The 21,631-nt window shown below is 42.9% G+C and overlaps 1 protein-coding gene across 1 annotated transcript in view; it reads left to right on the top strand.

Annotated features, from left to right (window-relative positions):
* The first annotated feature begins 17,841 nt into the window (after positions 1-17,841).
* Positions 17,842-21,631, top strand: part of APPBP2 (amyloid beta precursor protein binding protein 2) — an 80,890-nt gene continuing 77,100 nt past the window's right edge. The window contains exon 1 of the mRNA XM_023204684.3: positions 17,842-18,289. Within this exon, the coding sequence (XP_023060452.1) occupies positions 18,152-18,289 (138 nt within the window). The 5' untranslated portion in view covers positions 17,842-18,151. The remainder of the gene's footprint in view (positions 18,290-21,631) is intronic.

Genomic DNA, 21,631 nt, shown 5'->3' with positions numbered 1-21,631 from the left:
GTATACGCTCTTATCTTTACCTATCATCAATTACCATATTATTTCCCTAGTCTTAAAGCTTTTTCCCAGTCTTCCTGAACATATATGTGTGTGGTTTTATGTATACATAACATATATTTTGTATATAATATATAATAATGTATTATACATAATATATAATATATAAATATATATTTTATATATAATATATAGTATTGTTATATATTGTATATAATATATAATATTGTTATATATCATATAATATATATTATGTATAATCCATATTATATATCATGTGCATATATACATATTGTATAATACATTATACATGATGTATTATAATGTATTATATAATGTATACATTATGTATTATAATGTATTATATATTATGTATAATGTATTATACATTATATACAATATACATATTGTATATATACATTTTATATAGTACGTATTATATATTATATGCATACACACGTGTATATTATGTATATTATGTACACACACATATACGATGTATATCATATATAATGTATCACACATAATATACGTGTGTGTGTGTGTATATACATATATTTTCTTTTAAGAGATGGGTTCTTGCTATGTTTCCCAGGCTGGATTAAAACACCTCAGCTCAAGAAATTCTGCTAGTTCTGCCTAGCTTCCAGAGTAGCTGGGACTATAGCTGCCTGAACATCTTATAGATACATCAACCTTAATATAATAAAAAGCTGGACCCAAATTCCTCAGTATTTGTTAAGTTCAGTAGATGGCCTCACCATATATGTTGTATTCTAAGTTAAAAACGTGTCATTTGCACATTTTAACTAAAATGTTTGGTGGGAGGTTGGAGGTATATGGGATCACTTAGGATAATGGTATTTCTACCAGATGGCTCAATAGTTATCATTATTATATGACTGTTATATTGCCTATAGTTTTCCTTGTTCCTATTTTTTCTTTTTTTTTTTTTTTTTTTTTGTAAGACAGGGTCTCACTCTGCTGCTCAGGCTGGAGTACAGTGGCACAATTATGGCTCAGTGCAGCCTTGAACTCCTGGGCCAAGCAATCCTCCTGCCTCAGCTTTCCAAGTAGCTGAGACTACAGGTGCACACTACCATGCCTGGCTAATTTTATTTTTCTTTTGTAGAGATAGGGTATCACTATGTCGGCCAGGCTCATTTTGAACTCCTTTTAAATTTTTTTCCTGATCCATGATCTTTGCTATTTTCTATCTCATTAAAGAAGTCGGCCGGGCGCGGTGGCTCAATCCTGTAATCCCAGCACTTTGGGAGGCCGAGACGGGCGGATCACGAGGTCAGGAGATTGAGACCATCCTGGCTAACATGGTGAAACCCCGTCTCTACTAAAAACTACAAAAAACTAGCCGGGAGAGGTGGCAGGTGCCTGTAGTCCCAGCTACTTGGGAGGCTGAGGCAGGAGAATGGCATAAACCCGGGAGGTGGAGCTTGCAGTGAGCTGAGATCCGGCCATGGCACTCCAGCCTGGGCGACAGAGCAAGACTCCGTCTCAAAAAAAAAAAAAAAGAAGTCATATCACCATCACAAATAAAGAACTACAATTTTTTTTTGTTGTTGTTTTGGAGACAAGGACTCACTGTGTCACCCAGGCTGGAGTGCAGTGGCGTGGTTTTGGCTCACGGCAATCTCTGCCTCCCAGTTTCAAGGGATTCTCCCCTCAGCCTCCTGAATGGCTGGGACCACAGGTGCATGCCACCATGCCTGGATAATTTTTTAAAAATTTTTCATAGAGACAGGGTTTCAACATGTTGCCCAGGCTGGTCTCAAACTCCTGAGCTCAAGCAATCCAGCCACCTCAGCCTCCCAAAGTGTTGAGATTACAGGTGTGGGCTGCCACAGCCAGTCAAGAACCACAACTTTTATTCACAAACTTCTATGTATTTTATACATTCTGATAATTAGAAAAGATTCCAGAAAATTTTACTAGGTGCAATGTCAAGGTGAAAATGAACCCACATTAAAAAAAAAAAAAAAGAAAATGAACGCACTTAGAATTGCCCAAGTAAATCTGTTCCAGTATTATTTTCCTATGAGTTTCATTGCAACTAAAAATACTTGAGCACTGACCTATACTGGAACTGTTACAGCATTATTACAACCCAAATCAAGTCATTATCTCCTCCTCCGTGTTCCCATAAAATTTTGTGCAAACCCTACCACAGACTTTTCACAATGAATTATCATCGGTTACATGTCTGTCTTTCCACATATATGATCCTTAAGCCTTTTTCTACACATTAAACCAGCCTTCGCAGCACAAATCCACAACTACTCAGTCCTTCTATGCTGGATTTCTACTTCAGATTGTCAAGTAGGCAGATTGTATGTGCACAATCTGACCGCCCAGGCTCAAGCAATCCTCCTGGCTTCAGCCTCAGGTGGGCTTCTTCAAAATAAGGACTGGCCTAATCAGAGGTTATACCGTGTTTTGCTTCTTAGAGCCAAATAGGGATGATGTTTTTCGGGTTTTTTTGTTTTTTTGAAGATGGAGTCTTGTTCTGCCGCCTAGGCTGGAGTGCAATGACATGATCTCAGCTCACTGCAACCTCCGACTCCTGAGTTCAAGCGATTCTCCTGTCTCAGCCTCCCAAGTAGCTGGGATTACAGGGGTGCACAACCATACCCAGTTAATTTTTGTATTTTTAGTAGAGCCAGGGTTTCGCCATGTTGGCCAGGCTGGCCTCAAACTTCTGGCCCCAAGTGATCCAACCTCCTTGGACTCCCAAAGTGCTGGGATTACAGGCGTGAGTCATAGTGCCTGGCCGGTTTTTTTTTTTTTCTGAGGCAGGTCTTGTTCCATCACCCAGGCTGCAGTGCAGTGGTGCAATCACAGCTTGCTATAGCCTTGAACTGCCAGGCTCAGGTGATCCTCCCATCTCAGTCTCCCAAGTAGCTGAGACTACAGGTACGCCACCATGCCCAGTAAATTTTTGTATTTTTTTGTAGAGATGGGGGGGGTTTCACCATTTTGCCCAGGCTGGTCTCGAACTCTGGAGCTCAAGCAATAACACTTTCCTCTGCCTCCCAAAGTGGTGCAATTACAGGTGTGTGCCACGGCGGCCGGCAGGGATAGGATTTTTTTGAGATAGATTCACTCTCTGTTGTCCAGGCTGGAAAGAAATGGTGTGAACACTGCAGCTCTGGTCTCCTGGGCTCAAGCAATCCTCGTGCATCAGCCTCAGCAAACTAGCTGGATGCGCCCCACCATACTTGCGTAATGTTTTTAAAAAATTTTTGTAGAGATTGTGTCTTGCCATGTTGCCCAGGCTGGTCTCCAACTCTTTGGCTCAAGTGATCCTACTGCCTCAGCCTCCCAAAATGCTGGGATTACAGGCGTGAGCCACTACACCCAGCAGGGAGATGTTTATGTTAGTGGCAACAGTAAAGATCAAGAACAAGGGAACAGCCTAGCAGGTAGCAATTTGGATTAATTTTGGCCATAGGATCTATGTCTAACAAGCAGGGTGAATTTAAAAGGGCCAAGACAAGATGGATGGTAACTATGAACATGTTCAGAAAACTCTTTAGTTTTCTGCAAATACGGGTGATGAGGGATGATGATAATTAGGCTGGATTTAGGCCAGGTGTGGTGCTTCACACCTGTCATCCCAAGACTTTGGGAGGCTGGCGGATTGAGACTAGGAGTTTGAAATCAATCTGGGAAACACGGCAAAACCTTGTGCCTACAAATATATATATTTAGCTGGGCGAGTGTCGTATGCCTGCAGTCCCAGCTACTCAGGAGGCTGAGGTGGGAGGATCACTTGAGCCCAGGAGATCAAGGCTGCAGTGAGCTGTGATGGTGCCACTACACTCCAGTCTGGGAAACAGAGCAAGACCTTGTTTCAAGACGAGCAAACAAAAAAGAATTAGGCTGGATTTCTTATCTACATTGTTTTCTCGGGTGACCAGAACTTGTTGACAAAGACTTGCTTTGATTTTTGGTAGTTTCAAGTTACATGGGTCATTACAAAATGACCTAGTCATTTAGCTTATATGATGTGTGGGCCGGGCGCGGTGGCTCAAGCCTGTAATCCCAGCACTTTGGGAGGCCGAGACGGGTGGATCACGAGGTCAGGAGATCGAGACCATCCTGGCTAACATGGTGAAACTCCGTCTCTACTAAAAAAAAAAAACTAGCCGGGCGAGGTGGCGGGCGCTTGTGGTCCCAGCTGCTCGGGAGGCTGAGGCAGGAGAATGGCGTGAACCCGGGAGGCGGAGCTTGCAGTGAGCTGAGATCTGGCCACTGCACTCCAGCCTGGGCGACAGAGCAAGACTCCGTCTCACCAAAAAAAAAAAAAAAAAAAAAAAAAAAAAAAAAAAAAGATGTGTGGTGCCATAGGTATGCCACAACAAGACCTTATTTATTTGATGGGCAATGAATACGTGCATTTTAGACTTGGAGGGCTCTCAAAAAGACTTCAGATTTAGGACAAAAATCGTTGTCTCTATCTTGACACTCTGTGACTAGGCAGTTCACTTTTTTTTTTTCTTTTTTTTGAGACACTCTCACTCTGTCGCCCAGGCTGGAGTGCAGTGGCACAATCTTGGCTCACTGCAAGCTCCGCCTCCCGGGTTCACGCCATTCTCCTGCCTCAGCCTCCCGAGTAGCTGGGACTACAGGCACCTGCCACCATGCCCAGCTAATTATTTTGTATTTTTAGTAGAGATGGGGGTTTCACTGTGTTAGCCAGGATGTTCTTGATCTCCTGACCTCATGATCTGCCCGCCTAGGCCTCCCAAAGTGCTGGGATTACAGGCATGAATCACTGTGCCCAGCCCAGTTCACTCTTTAAAGTGTAGCACAGTCAGAGTCTGTAAATTATGAAAGTTCTCTAGTATAGGCTACGAATCCTATCATTTTCTTTTTTTCTTTTTTGAGATAGAGTCTCACTCTGTTACCCAGGCTGGAGTGCAGTGGCGCAATCTCGACTCACTGCAACCTCTGCCTCCCAGGTTCAAGTAATTCTTGTCCCTCAGACTCCCAAGGACCTGGGATTACAGGCATGCGCCACCATGACCAGCTAATTTTTGTACTTTTAGTAGAGACAGGGTCTCACCATGTTGGCCAAGCTGGTCTCGAACCCCTGACCTTGAATGATCCACCCGCCTCAGCCTCCCAAAGTGCTGGGATCACAGGCGTAAGCCACTGCACCCGGCTTGAATTTTCATTTTCATGAATGTATCCACATGCTTAGTGACATGTATCTTTGAAAAGGAATAGGTTTATTATGGAGTCTAAGATAATGAGTTCCTGGGAACTTTAGAGGATTGGGATGGGGTGTTCCAGTTATCTATTTTGGCATAACAGACCACCCACAACATTAGCGATATAAACAAACAACCATTTTATTATGCTTTTGTGAGCAAGGAATTCAGATACAGCAGGGATGCTTGTTTCAGCTCCACGATGCTGGGCCCTCATCTAGTAAGACTGAAGGTATAGGGTCTCCCGGTTTCCCCCACTTTCTGTGTCCTGACCAAAAATCAGAGCACCTGGACGGCTCTGTGACTCTTCAAACTGGGGCCTTGAACATCCCCAGGCCCTGATAAAGGTATTTAGGTTTACTACAAAGAAACCAGCCCCAGCACTGAGTCAAATTCCTTAAACCCTCATGTAAACTCTCTGCTTTGACCCCTTTGCTGTAGACATACCCAGGTGGAACATTCTTTTTCTCTCGCCCTCTGTCAGGATATGAGGCAGCCCTCTGCATCTAAGTTCCACTAATACATGCTTGGGACTGATCAGCCTGGCATTTTGTGCTTCTTTCTTGTGAATCCCAACCAGCCTCATCTTGAGATGGTTTGGAGCACTTCGTGGGAACATTCTTGCCTCCACTTTTGGGGTGACCCAAGCTACACATTCAGTGGGATAAAATAAAGGATGATTCAAATATCTTAGAGTTAGAATCGTCTGAAGGTTCTTCACATAAACATCTGGTAGCTGGGCTGGGATGACGCAAGGGCTGTACTCTGGGGCTGTAGACCAGAGTGCTTACGTGTAGCCTTCCATGAGGCTTGGGCTTTGTCAGGGTATGTATGAGTAGAAAAACAAACTCAGTTTCTCCTACTATACCCTCATAACATGCCTGTGACACCAGCTGTGTGGACTTTTTCCCTCTACACATCAAGCAATCAATCAATTCTGCAGCAGACACCAGCTGGGTATCCTCCAGTTCAATTCAGACACTATCTACTTGGAGAAAGCATCAGATCCCACAGGTTGAGGGCTCAGTCCCACAAGACTGCCCCCAACTTTTGATGCCAACAAATGCCAATTGCAAGCCCCAGGCTGTTTTACTTGTGCTTCTGACAGACTGGCTATAAATCAGGGTTCTCATGTCACTTTTCTTGGGTTTGATTAATTTGCTAGGAGGAACACTTACTTACATTTACCAGTTTATTATAAATGAATTTTTTTTTTAAACTGAGGCAGTCTCACTCTTGTTGCCCAGGTTGGAGTACAGTGGCGCAATCTTGGTTCACTGCAACCTCTGCCTCCCTGGTTCAAGAGATTCTCCTACCTCAGCCTCCCGAGTAGCTGGGATTATAGGCGCCTGCCACCATGCCCAGCTAATTTTTGTACTTTTTTTAGTAGAGATTGGGTTTCACCATGTTGGTCAGGCTGGTCTCAAACTCCTGACCTCAAGTGATCCACCCGCCTCGGCCTCCCAAATTGCTAGGAATACAGACATGAGTCACCGTGCTTGGCCAGGATATTTTAAAGGATACATATTGTAAAATAAAATAAAAACAGGACCCTCTAAATTTATTATGCCACGTAAGAAGTTAAGCCCTGGAGACCGAGTCAAATAGCATGTTTGCAAGTTCTGGTTCTTACAGATTAACTCGCTTCCTCATTGTTCTTGTTTTATAAATGACTAAGGGAGACCACAGTTCCTCCCCTTTCAATCATTCAACTTTGTTGCAGATTAACTGCCTCCTTTATTGTTGTGTACCTAACTCAGACCAGAGGGCACAAAAGACCCCATGACTGCTACATCTTCAGTGTGTAATGTTAAATATACCTTTCCTGAAAGAAAAAGACCACCTGACTAATCAGATTGTTGTAATTATGCATTAAGCCTTACATACAGCTGGATGCAGTGGTTGGCGCCTGTAATCCCAGATACTCAGGAGGCTGAGGCGGGAAGATCCCTTGAGCACGGCAGTTAGAAGCTGCAATGAGCTATGATTGTACCACTAGACTACAGCCTACACAACAAATAAGACCCCAGAGAGAGAGAGATGTTGAAATTCTGTTAAGCTTCCCCAGTCTCTGTCTATATAAACAATCCAAATTTCACATTTACAAAACACTGACTTCCATCCTTTGGAATCTGTTATTTCCCAGGAGGCTGTCCTCAAACTGTGCTTGAATAAACTCTCTTTAAACCAGACTCTGGCTGGGTAAGGTGGGTCACATCTGTAATCCCAGTGCTTTGGGAGGTCAAAGTGGGAGGATTGCTTGAGAACTCCAGCCTGGACGACACAGCAAGACCCTGTCTCAATAAATAAATAAATAAGCTATAGATTCTCACCCTTTTGACTATTTTAGGTTGACAAAACGAACAGCCAGATTAAGAGATACATAGGGTGAGGAAGTCTGGAAGGGTCCCAAGTATAAAACCTTCCATCCTCATCAAGTTGGGGTGAACTGCCTTTTAGGCATGTATATGTATTTTTCTTCAACTTCTTGGAAGCCCCCTGCACTCAATCCTTCTGGTTTTTATGGAGGCCTCATTACACAGTCACGACTGATTAAGTCATTGGTCATTGGTGGCCTTCAGTCTCTCTTTCCTCCCTGGAGGTGGAGGGTGGGGCTATGAGTTCCAACCCTCTGAGCACTTGGTTCACGTTTGGTTTATATGTCACCTTTTAACCAATGCCCTCTTTGGCTATTATATCCAAAATTGCTGCTTTCCCTTCAAAGTTAACCTGTCTCTGGTGATACCCCTTCACTTATTCCCCACTTCACCCAGTAATAATCTTGTCTGGGCACTTCTTCAGAATATCTGCAAACTTTAGGGCAGGAGAGTACTCTGATTTGATCTGACTGATGACTTAGAAAGAAAACTGACATGTAGTGTGAGACTGTTTTGGGATTATAGGCTATAAATCTGGATTATTCTTTAGAATTACTTCCCTATCATTCTCCCATTTTAAATAAGCATCCCTTGATGTGGAATTTCTTATAGAGCGTCATCTTCCCATGCAAGGAAAACAATTTTTACATACTCTCTTCAAATGAAAAATTTATATACTTGGCAAGCAGCAACCCCATCCAGTGGTTATCAAGGGACTTTCCAAAAACCACCTCGTTAATATAAGCTCAGGTGTGGCTGCAAGGGGTTTGTTATAAATAACACAAAACTGTCTTTCATCTTTGTCCCGGGAGCTGTTTCTGAGCTGTTTCAGAAACCAAGGACAACAGGTCAAATATTTTCACAAAAGATACTCGTATTGCTCTAGTCACTGAGGAAATTACAAGGGTTACAGGAGCTATGAGTTAGGAACCATGGGGGAAAACCAAAAAATATATATCATATCATACAGGGCATGGTGGCCTCAGAGTAGCTGATTTTCTTATATGGTAGCTTAAGAATCCAAGACTGTTTATTATAGATAACAAGGTGACCTCTGAATGTCCTTTTCTTTCTTTGAGATGGAGTCTTGCTCTGTCGCCCAGGCTGCAGTGCAGTGGCACAATCTCGGCTCACTGCAAGCTCCGCCTCCCGGGCTCACACCATTCTCCTGCCTCAGCCTCCTGAGTAGCTGGGACTACAGATGCCCGTCACCACGCCCAGCTAATTTTTTTTTTTGTATTTTTAGTAGAGACGGGGTTTCAAGTGTTAGCCAGGATGGTCTCGATCTCCTGACTTCATGATCCGCCCGCCTCAGCCTCCCAAAGTGCTGGCATTACAGGCGTGAGCCACTGTGCCCAGCCAAATGTCCTTTTCTGATCTAGCCTCAGAAGGCATGCAGCATCACTTTCACTGTACTCCATTGGTTCGAGCAGTCACAATCCACCCAAATTGAAGGGGAAGGTATTTAGATCTTATCTCAGTGAAGGGATCCTTAAGGAAATTTCGACTTAAAAGTTATCACAATGGGGCCAGGCACAGTGGCTCATGCCTATATAATCCTAGCTCTCTGGGAGGCTGAGGAGGGTGTATCACCTGAAGTCAGGAGTTCGAGACCAGCCTGCTCAACATGGTGAAACACCATCTCTACTAAAAATACAAAAATTAGCCGAGCGTGGTGGTGCATGCCTGGAATCCCAGCTACTTGGGAGGCTGAAGCACAAGAACAGCTTGAACCTGGAAGGTGGAGGTTGGAATGAGCCGAGATCAGGCCACTGCACTCCAGCCTGGGTAACAGAGCGAGACTCTGTCTCAAAAAACAAAAACCAAAACAAAAAACATTGTCACAATGCACATCACAGTCTCTTAGGATTCTCAGAAATCTATTTGGACAAGACTCATGTCTCAGATATCTCTGTCTGGTGCAAGGCCTCCTGGCAAATTTGAAGGTACCAAAAGTCAAGGGTTAAAGGGGATTTGGTGGACTGTAGGGGTAATTTTGTGATACTATGGTCCTGTGTCTAAAATGGTATAGGTGGCCACAACAGTTTAGGCCTCTTTTGTATTCTACCCTTTTCTCTTTTACCCTTCTGGAGCTGGGAGAGCATGATTCTGGATCTTCTTCTGGTTCTCTGTGCTGGTCATAGATTATTGTCATCTTCTTTCTGATGCACAAATCTGATCTGTTTACTTGCCTGTTTACAATGCCTTAAGGATTGCCTATCAGCTCCGAGATAAAGTCCAAGGCCATTAGCATCACATATACGCCCCTTTATGTTCTGTTTCTGATCACCAGAAACTCAGATTCTATGTTCTAGTCCAAAACATGGAAAGCAGCATAGTATAATTACTGAGTCCAAATCACCACTCTAGTAAGCTTCTGGGCTTTCATTAATTTTCTGGGGTGCAAGGGAGCACCTTTCTTCCCTTAGTCCACAACAAAATGGCCTAGTTTCCACTGGTTTCTCTAGTCAGTCAGTTCTGGAGGGCCCAAGCCTGAAAATGGATTCTAATTCTAGAGCCTATGCTTCCTTTTGACCTTTGACCCTTAGTATAGTTGCCAGCCTATTGCTCCTGACTCCTCTAACCCTCATGGTGAATCATTTTTCAGGGATCTTATCCTTTTTGAGATAGGGTCTGGCTCTGTCGTCCAGGCTGGAGTGCAGTGGTGCTGTCTTGGCTGACTGCAACTTCCACCTCCCAGGCTCAAGCGATTCTCCCACCTCAGCCTCCTAAGTAGCTGGGACTATAGCTGCATGCCATCATGCCTGGCTAATTTTTGTATTTTTTTTTTTTTTTTTTTAGAGACAAGGTTTCACCATGTTGCCCAGGCTCATCTCAAACTCCTGAGCTCAAGCAATCCGCCCACCTCAGCCTCCCAAAGTGCTGGGATTACAGGCATGAGCCACCGTACCTGGCTCCTTATCCTTTAAAAAAAAAAAAAGCATATATATATATATATAACTCTTCTGGAGCTGGGAGAGCATGATTCTGGATGTTCTGGTTCTCTGTGCTGGTCATAGATTATTGCCATCTTCTTTCTGACACACAAATCTGATCTGTTTACATATATATACACACGTGTATATATATACACACGTGTATATATATACACACGTATATATATACACACACATATATATATACACACACACACACACACACACACGTATATATATATATATATATATATTTTTTTGGACGGAATCTCCCTCTGGAGTCTCCCAGGCTGGATTGCAGTGGCACCGTCTTGACTCACTGCAATCTCTGCTTCCCAGGTTCAAGCCATTCCCCTGTCTCAGCCTCCCAAGTAGCTGGGATTACAGACATAAGCCACTGCGCCTGGCCCAAAAAAAGATATAAATTTTTAATTTTTGTGGGTACATAGTAGATATATACATTTATGGGGTACATGAGATGTTTGATACAGGCATGCAGTGTGAAACAATCACATCATGGAGAATGGGGTATTCATCTCCTCAAGCATTTATCCTTTGTGTTACAAACAATCAAATTATGATCTTTTGGTTATTTAAAAAAAAATGTACAATTGTTATTATTGACCACAGTCACCCTGTTGTGCTATCAAATAGCAGCCTTTATTCATTCTTTCTATTTTTTGGTAGCCTTTAACCATCCCCATCTCCCTCCCAACCCCCCACTACCCTTCCCAGCCTCTGGTAGCTATCCTTCTACATTCTATGACCATGACTTCAATTATTTTGATTTTTAGATCTGACAAATAAGTAAGAACATGTAATGTTTGTCCTTCTGTGCCTGGCTTATTTCACTTAACCTAATGATTTCCTATTCCATCCATGTTGATGAAAATGACAGGATCTTTCTTTCTTTTGAGACAGAGTCTTGCTCTGTCACCAGGCTAGGGTGCAGTGGTGCAATCTCAACTCACTGCAACCTCTGAATCCCACATTCAAGTGATTCTCCTGCCTCAGCCTCCCAAATAGGAGACTAGAGGCGTGCACCACCATGCCCAGCTAATTTTTGTATTTTTAGTAGAGATGGAGTTTCACCATGTTGGCCAGGATGGTCTCAATCTCTTGACCTCGTGATCTGCCTGCCTCGGCCTCCCAAAGTGCTGGGATTACAGGTGTGAGCCACCGTGCCTGGCCTGGATCTTTTTTGTTTTAAGGCTAAATAGTACTCCATTGTGTATATATACCACATTTTCTTTATCCATTCATCTGCTGATGAACGCTTAGGTTGCTTCTAAATCTTAGCTATTGTGAACAGAGCTGCAACAAACATGGGAGTGCAGGTATCTCTTTGAAATACTGACTCCCATTCTTTGGGGTCTATACCCAGCAATGGGATTGCTGGATCACACAGTAGCTCTAGTTGTAGTTTTTTGAGGAACCTCCAAACCATTCTTCACAGTTGTTGTACTAATTTACATTCCCACCAACAGTGTATGAGGGTTCCCTTTTCTCTATATCTGCCAGCATTTGTTATTGTCTGTCTTTTGGATAGAAGCCATTGTAACCGGAGTGAGATGATATCCCATTGACTACTCCTGCTCTTTTTTTGGTTTCCATTAGCATGGAATATCTTTTTCCAACTCTTTACTTTTAGTTTATGTGCGTCTTTATAGGTGTAGTGTGTTTCTTGTAGGCAACATATCAATGGGTCTTGTTTTTTCACCCATTCAGCCACTCTACGTCTTTTTATTGAAGAGTTTAGTCCATTTACATTTGATATTATTATTGATGAGAACTTATTCCTGTCACTTTGTTTTCTAATTGTTTTGTAGTCTTGTTTCCTCCCCGTGTTTTCCTCTAGTGAAAGTGATTTCCTCTGACAATATTATTTAGTTACTTGCTTTTTATTTTTTGTGTATCCATTGCTTGCTTTTTGGTGTGAGGCTACCATGAGTTTTGCAAATACTATCTTATAACCCATTATTATAATCTGATAAAAATTTAACTCCATTTACATAAACAAACAAGCAAAAAAAAAAACTAATAAAAACTCTATGTTTTAACTTCATCCCTGTTTTTTTAACTGTTTGTTATTTCTCTCTTATTATATAGTCTATGTCTTTTAAAGTTGTCACAGTTACTATTTTTGATTGGTCCATCATTTAGTCTTTCTATGCCACAGTTTCTATACCACAGTTATAGTGTTATAATGTTCTGTGTTTTTCTGTTTATGTACTATTACCAGTGATTTTGTACCTTCAGATGATTTGTTGCTCATTAGTATCTTTTTCTTTCTCATTGAAGTACTCCCTTTAGCATTTCTTGAAGGACAAGTCTGATTTGAAATTCCTCAGCTTTTGCCAGGGAAACCTTTATTTATCCACAACCTTTGGGAGTTTGATTATTAAATGCTTTGAGATAGTCTTCTTTGGCTTAAATCTGTTTGGTTTTCTATAACCTTCTTGTACTTGGATATTAGTATCTTTCTCTAAGTTTGGGAAGTTCTCAGTTATTATCCCTTTGAATACACTTTCTACCCAATCACTTTCTCTACCTCCTCTGTAAGGTCAATAACTCTTAGATTTGCCCTTTTGAGGCTATTTTCTAGATCCTGTAGGCATGCTTCATTATTTTTAATTCCTTTTTCTTTTGTCTCCTCTGATCATGTATTTTCAAATAGCCTGTCTTCAAGCTCACTAATTCTTTCTTCTGCTTGAACAGTTCTGCTACTAAAAGACTCGAGGCTGAGTGTGGTGGCTCACACCTATAATCCCAGAACTTTGAGAGGCTGAAGCAGATAGATCACTTGAGCCCAGGAGTTCAAGACCAGCCTGGGAAACATAGCAAAAACTCTATCTCTACAAAAAAATACAAGCCGAGCATGGTGGTACACACCTGTAGTATCAGCTACTCAGGGAACTGAGGCAGGAAGATTGCTTAAGCCTGTGAGACTGAGGCTGTAGTGAGCTGGTATCTTGCCACTGCACTCCAGCCTGGGTAACAGAGTGTGGCCTTGCCTCAAAAAAAAAAAAAAAAAAAAAAAAAGATTCAGATGCATTCTTCAGTATGCTAATTACATTTTTCAGCTCCAGAATTTCTGCTTCTTTTTAATTATTTCAATTTATTTGTTAAATTTATCCGATAGAATTCTGAATTCCTCCTTTCTGTTATCTTGAATTTCTTTGAGTTTCTTCAACATGGCTATTTTGAATTCTCTGTCTGAAAGGTGTCATAGTTCTGTTTCTCTAGGACTGGTCTCTGGTGGTTTCTTTCTTTTTTCTTTTTTTGACACAGAATTTCACTCTCATTGCCCAGGGTGGAGCACAATGGCGCGATCTCGGCTCACCGCAACCTCCACCTCCCAGGTTTAAACAATTCTCCTGCCTCAGCTTCCCGAGTAGCTAGGATTACAGGCATGCACCACCACACCCGGCAAATTTTGTATTTTTAGTAGAGACAGGGTTTCTCCATGTTGAGACTGGTCTCAAACTCCTGACCTCGGGTGATCCGCCCACCTCGACCTCCCAAACTGCTGGAATTACAGGTGTGAGCCACCGCGCCCGGCCGGTTTCTTTAGTTTATTTGGTGAGGTCATGTTTTCCTGGATGGTGCTGATGCTTATAGATGTTCTTCAGTGTCTGGGCATTGAAGAGTTGGATATTATCGGTCTTCACTGTATGGGCTTGTTTGTACTCGTCCTTCTTGGGAAGGCTTTCCAGATATTTCAAAGGACTTCACTACTGTGATCTAAGCTGTATCTGCTTTAGGAGGCACCCCAAGCCCAGTAATGCTATGGTTCTTGTAGACTTGTAGAGGTACCACCTTGGTGTTCTTGGGTAAGATCCAAGGAAAATCCCTGGATTACAGGCAGAAACTCTTGTTCTCTTCCCTTACATTCCTTAAACACACACAGTCTCTCTCTCTCTGTGCTGAGCTGCCTGGAGCTGTGGGAGGGATTACCTCAAACCCAGTAACACCGTAGTTCTTTGAAGTTCTTACAGACTCTTAGAGGTACCACCTTGATTGTCAAGGACAGCATCTGGGAGAAATTCTCTGGATTACCGGGCAGAGACTCTTGTTCTCTTACCTTACTTTCTCCCAAACAAATGGAATTTCTCTCTCTGTTCTGAGCCACATAAAGTTGGGAGTGGAATGACAGAAGTGGGCAGAGACTCTTGTTCTCTTACCTTACTTTCTCCCAAACAAATGGAATTTCTCTCTCTGTTCTGAGCCACATAAAGTTGGGGGTGGAGTGACAGAAGTACCCCTGTGGCCACCACCACTATGACTGGACTGGGTTAGAGATGAAGCCAGCATAGCATTGGGTCTCACCCAAGACCTGCTGTAACCACTCCCTGGCTACTGCCTATGTTCACTGAAGGCCCTGGGGCTCTACAATTAGTAGGTGGCAAAGCTATCCAGGCATGTGTCCTTCCCTTCAGGGTGGCGAGTTCCCCCAGGCCCTGGGTAGGTCCAGAGGTACACTCCAGGAGTCATGGACTAGAGTAAAAAATCTCAGAAGTCTACATGGTGTTCTATTGTACTGCAGCTGAGCTGGATCTCAAACCATAAGACACAGTCCTTCCTACTCTTCCCTTTTCTTTCCAAAGGGAGACTAGCCTCACTCTGTAGCCACCACCACCACAGGCCACGGGGAGTACTGCCATGCTACCATTGATGTTTCTTTAAGGCCCAGGGGCTCTCAAGTCAGTGTGTGGTGAATGCTGTCTGGCCAGAGACTCACCCGTCAGGGCAGTGGGCTCTATTCTGGACCAGGGCAGGTCAGAAATGCCATTTAGGAGTCCAGTCCTGGAATCAGGAACCAACCCCAAGGGCCCACTTGGTGCTCTACCCCTCTATGGCCATGCTGGCACCTGAAGACAAGTCTCAGAGGCTCACCCAAGGTCCTTAACGTAGTACCTGGGTATATCTGCTGGTTATTTAGGGCCCAAGGGCTCTTCAGTTAGAAGGTGATGAATACTGCCAGGACTAAGTCCTTCTCAGGGGCCCTTATCCTTTCTGGCAGTTTATCTGCTCTTGGTCAGGACCTCCTAGTCCGTCACACACATCTGAATAACTTTCAATCTGAAAGCAATGAAGAAGGGATTAAGAGGCCCTTTTATCCAGAGTCCCCTTTGTGACTATATACATTTTTTAATGTCTAACTCAGTGATATATGGTTTGGCTCTGTGTCCCCACCCAAATCTCATCTTGAATTGTACTCTGATCATTCCCACGTGTTGTGGTAGCGACCCAGTGGGAGATCACTGAATCATGGGGGTGGTTTCTCCTATACTGTTTTGTGGTAGTAAGTCTCATGAGATCTGCCAGTTTTATAAGGAGAAACCCCTTTCACTTGTCTCTCTTTGCCTGCTACCATCCATATAAGATGTGTACTTGCTCCTCCTTGCCTTCCGCCATGATTGTGAGGCCTCCTCAGCTGTGTGGAACTGTTAGCCCAATAAATCTCTTTCTTTTGTAAATTGCCCGGTCTCAGGTATGTCTTTATCAGCAGTGTGTAAATGGACTAATATACTCAGCATCTAAGGTCCATATAGCAATCAATATGTGTGTCTGACACACCTTTACCTGTTTACAGGACCTTAGTACAGATCCTGATTTAGCCAAAATGTCCAAGAACATGTGCATTCAATTTCAGGGGATTCATGGATCCCTTCAGGTAGGATTGCTAGATAAAATACAGATGTCCAGTTAAATGTGAATTTCAGATGAACAACAAAGTTTTTTGTTGTTGTTGTTTTTTGAGACAGGGTCTTGTTCTGTCACCCAGGCTGGAGTGCAGTGGCATGATCATGGCTCACTGCAGCCTCAACATCCTGGGCTCAAGTAATCCTCTTGCCTCAGCCTCCTGAGTAGCTAGGACTACAGGTGCACGCCACCACACGTGGCTATTTTTAAATTTTTTGTAGAGATGGGGGTCTTGCTATGTTGCCCAGGCTGGTTACAAATAAGTTTTTAGTATAAGCATGTTCCCTGCAATATTTGCAGAGATAATAGGTAATTATTCTTTTACATGGGGCAGGGATCCTGAGCTTCAAAAGCACCAGTGTCTACTTAGTGATGAAGGGATTTGCTGAATGAACTAATACACTTGAGTGACTCCAAAGGCATGAGCAAAACTATTGCATGGAACATACTTACATTTCAAAACCATGTGTTGGTTATATGACATTAAGATGTGACTGGGCATTTGTATTTTTTTACTTGCTAAATCTGCCAATCTGATCTTGAGGCCATCCACAGCTTTACTAGGTTCCTAGATTATAGAACAAGAATTTATATAGACTGAAGAAGATTTAGAGTGTTTCTTTATTTTTTTGTGGAATTATTTAATCACTTAACACTGAAGTAGCAGGTGAAGGGTAAACTGAAAGAACTTCTTTTAGCTCTAAATATCCACCAGGACATTATTATTATTGCTGTTTTCAGGACTCACATCGTTATAGAGTGACTATGAGTTTGATAGTGTCACCAACCATTATGACTAATAATTTCCATGTTAAATTCCTAGAACAGAAAGATGTTGCATCAAATTCTTGAAATCGCAAACTTAGGAAATTAAGTTACATAAACAGCAGATGTTCAGGCTGAGGAAGGAAAGAAGCTGATACAAGTACTCCCAATTATTAAACAATCCCTTGAAGCCACCACTGTAACTAAGGGAATTGAAACACCATTAAGTCCTATCACGGCCCCCACTTAGCCTTTTTTCTCTTACTATTATTTGTAATTCCATAATCAAGCTAGTTTTCCTACTAAGTTCTAGGGCAGGAGTTTTCTTTTTTCGGAAATTTTATTTGGATAAAGAAATATGGTCAAAAAGTTAAAACGGTGCAAATGGTTATACAAAGAAAAACAAGTCTCTCTTCTATCGTTACCCCTAGTTCCTGGACCGCGAGTTCTTAACTTGGGTTAGGAACTGCAGTCTAAGGATTTCTAGAGTAACGTTAATTTTCTCAATGCATAATTTTCAATGTACAGATAATTTTGCTCGTTTGTGGGGAGAGGATCCAAACTTTTACCTGAGCCTTAAAAGGGTCCGTGATGCAGAGAACCTGCTGAAGTAACCGATGCGTCCGAGTGACTCGGAATGGGGGGTGCAGATATCCTGTAATAATTTGTTCCCGTGTGAAAAGTCTACCCCTATCCACACCACTCCACTTCACTCCACGGCCGCTTGGAAAGGACGCTCTCCGTGGGAGAAATCCAGCTCTTTCTAAGTTTTCCGCCTGCCGCATTCCTCCCCTCCGGCGCGTCGGCGTGCTCTTACGTCATGACGCCGCACACGCAGCCCCGCCCCTGCAGCGATCGGCGCTGGGACGGAACCGGGGTGCCTCTCAAACCCGGAATGTGAGGCTTTGGCCTGGCTGGCCACTGTTTTGTGTCCCACTTTTTACTCGGGCCTGCGTCCGCTGCCGCCGTCCCTCACTTTGCCCTCGGAGAAGGCAGGGCGGCCGTGCCTCCTGCCGTGCGCCCGCGTGGCTGCCACCGCCCCTCCGAATCCTCCGGGGCCGCAGAGGGGTTCGCTACGGAGGGAGGTGCGGGCCTTCGGGAGGAGGAGGCGGAGGAGGCGGAGGAGGAGGGAAGGAAGATGGCGGCCGTGGAACTAGAGTGGATCCCGGAGACTCTCTATAACACCGCCATCTCCGCTGTCGTGGACAACTACATCCGCTCCCGCCGAGACATCCGCTCCTTGCCCGAGAACATCCAGTTTGATGTTTACTACAAGGTATGCGCCGTGGGCCTGCTCTCTGTTCTCCTCCAGCAACGCCGGGGGCCGCACCCCCTTCCACGTCTGCGAACCCCCGCAGTTAACCCCTCACCCCTCGCAGCAGGCTTGCCTCCCGAAACGTCTGGTGTGGTGTCCGCGTTGCCAATGGAGAAGCACCCTATCTCCCCATGCCGTCTCTTAAGCTTTGGGGCATTGAAATCTTCCTAAGGAGTCTTGTCCCCTTTTGGTGTTCCCTTCTACACAGTGGCCCTCTTGGGTAGGCCTTTTGCGTGGACTTCCTCTGTAGCGCCCCGTCCCACCTAGTCCTTTCCTTCTAGCCAGTATCTTCAGGATAATTTTCCACCCTCTCCTTCCAGTTAAGTGTCAGCATCAGCTGGACTTTTTTCCGTGCTCCTCCCCCGACCCCTTCCTACTTTCTCATCTCGCCTTCCTTACCCGAGTGTTTTGGTGTTTTTGCTTTGTGTTCCTTCGTTTCTCCTTTCCCAATTGGGAAGGAGTTAGGGATTTTTGGAAATGATCTGTGTGTTTTATTTGCATTTTCTTTAAAGCTTTGTTTTTTTGTGGGAGAGGAGGGGCTCTGTACTTGAAGTTGAATTAGGGATTTTGTGAAAATGGGAGTGCTGATCAACTGTTTGAAGAGGACAGGGAGAGATCTTTACTGAAAGAGAAAAATACTTTAGATGGTATTCCTGTGTTTGAAAGTTGCAATCTTGCAGCATTCTTAAATCGCTCCCCCTCAAAAATCTGAACAGAAAGTCTCGCAAGCCACTCTCCAAGGAGTTTCAAGGGTAAGTGTCCTTAGTTGTGGACTATTTTTGCTGTGTTTTGAGAGTGTGGAGAACTTTATGCACTCAGAGCCTGCCTTTTTCTCTCCCCCACATTTGAATGTGAACACTGGATTTATTATTCAGCCCTCCTTGTCTTGAATCTGCGTGGATAACTCCTAGGTAGAATGTAATTTATTTTTTAGACCTTAAATACTTCCTCTTGATCTGTAAGTTGGCTGGAACAGTGTAAACTGACATTTTAACAAATGTGTATGTTCTTATGTATGTACGGTGTTTTATGGCAGTTGTTTTATGGGGAAGATTGTCTGCTTTCTCCAACCCTAGAATTTTTTTTTTCTTTTTTTCTTTCCAGAATTAGCAGTTCTACTAAATCCAGCTGCTTTGCACCAGTTCTAACAATTAAAGTGGGGTTTCCCCGCTAAATATTTGGAGAAGATTCTTTTACGTCATGCATATTATTATTTTGGATTTAGAGAAAAAGTTCCCTTTATTCCTAATCCCTTTGATACATTGATTTACTTTTGTGTATATCTAAGGAAGTTTTTTTCATTTAAGATACATTCCTCCCCAGGAAGGACAAATTAGATGTATCTTTCTCAGCCTGGGAAACTGCAGCTTTGTGTGTGCTCTCTGTCCATTTTATTAAATCATATGTAATCTTGTACCGCATATGTAATCTCTCAGAGGAAATCATTAGGAATGTAATCAAAGTATATTTACTAGTTGAATTCGCTCAGAATACTTGAATATTTTATAGTAACTTTCACTTCTAATTGAAGCTTTTCATTTGAAGATTATTAGTATGAACAGATGGTGGTTTTGTCAGAATTTCTGTTTCACGTAGTTCACAGTTTTAATCTTGCTCCTTTTTGGTACACTTTTACTTATTGAGAGTATGGCATTGTGCTAAGATGAGGGAAGTGTTAAATACGTGCCTGTAACTGTGTTAAGTAGTTTTATGTGTTATCTTGTTTAATCTTCAGAATTAAACTGTGAAGTAGAGTACAGTATAACCCTGCTTTATTGGTGAGAAAGTTAAGTAATTAAAGTCTCAAACCTCATGTTTAGTTTCTGAGTTCCTTGCTTTTTTACTTAGCTATCTATTTTAAGATAGTGGGTTATTTTAATGAAAGATATTATAACACTAATTTTTTTATTAGCCTCTATAGAAGTAGAGTGAAAGTCAGTCCCAGGACTCTATTCTAGTCTTCAGTGGAGATAAAAGAATAAATTATTCTTTTTATTAAAATAAAAAAATAGATGGGGTCTTGCTGTTTTGCCCAGTCTGGTCTTGAACTTCTGGGCTAAAGCTATCCTCCTGCCTCAGTCTACTGATTAGCTAAGACTACAGGCATATGCCACCGCACCTGGCTTTCCTTCCTTTTGAGCACTGTATTAGCATATACATGTAAGAAACTTTTTTTGTGGAGACAGGATCTTACTCTGTTGCCCAGGCTGGAGTGCAGTGGTGATCATAGCTCACTGCAACCTTGAACCCCTGGGCTTAAGCAGTCTTTCCATCTCAGCCTCCTGAGTAGCTGGGACTACAGGTGCATGCCACCCATGCCTAGCTAATTTTTTGTATAGATGAGGTCTTGATATATTGCCCAGGCTGGAGAAACTTTTTAAAGCAATATAATTGCACACATAAATATAAGATACTCATCCCCTGCCCAACTTGTGAAAATTTTAGGAAGCTTACTGTTGACGATTTCCAGTTTTCTGCACTTTAAAGCCAAGGAGAATTTCATAATTACATCTCTCTTGCATTCCAAATTTCTATCAGTAGGCATAGTCATAGACAAAATGGTAGTATTTGTGGAATTGTAAATTTCCCTATTCAGCTTGTTTGGTGTAGTACAGTATGACTGTGTTAATTTTTGTAGTAGCTTCAGATAAAGGCACAATCATAAAACATTAGGAGATGGGGTTATGAAATGAGTGGAAGGTAAAGAAGTAGGAATATTGACTGCTCCATAAGCAGGGAAGGGAGAGAATAGAAAGGGTAAAATATGAATTTTTTTTTTTTTTAAAGAATGGAAGACATTAGAATATATTTGTTGGCTGAATGGCAGAAACCAAGAGAGTGAGGTTAAATATCCAAGTGAGGTGGGAAATAAGTTTTGGAACAAGGTCCCTGAGCAGGAACATGAGTTGATTCTTGCCTGTTTTTGATCTTTCTTCCTTCACCGTGCATAAATTAAGGTATTATCCTTATATTGGAGTTGGGGAAAGAAATCTTCTAAGATCAGAACGAAAGAATTAAAGATATAAAGGTGCAGGGCTCACACCCATAATTCCAACACTTTGGGAAGCTGAAGCAGGAGGATCGCTTGAGCGCAGGAGTTCGAGACCAGCCTAGGCAACATAAGTGAGACCCCCGTCTCTACAAAAGGTAGAAAAAATTATCCAGGCATGGTGGTGCCTGCCTGTCATCCCAGCTACTCGGGAGGCTGAGGTGAGAGGATTGCTTGAGACCGGGAGGTCAGAGCCTGCAGTGAGCTGTTATTGTGCCACTGCACTCCAGCCTGGGCAACAGAGGGAGATCCTA

Source organism: Piliocolobus tephrosceles, chromosome 16 (genome assembly GCF_002776525.5).
Source record: "Piliocolobus tephrosceles isolate RC106 chromosome 16, ASM277652v3, whole genome shotgun sequence".
NCBI lineage: Eukaryota > Metazoa > Chordata > Mammalia > Primates > Cercopithecidae > Piliocolobus > Piliocolobus tephrosceles.
The sequence above is the reverse complement of the archived record's forward strand: the minus strand, read 5'-3'. Positions and strand labels throughout refer to the sequence as shown.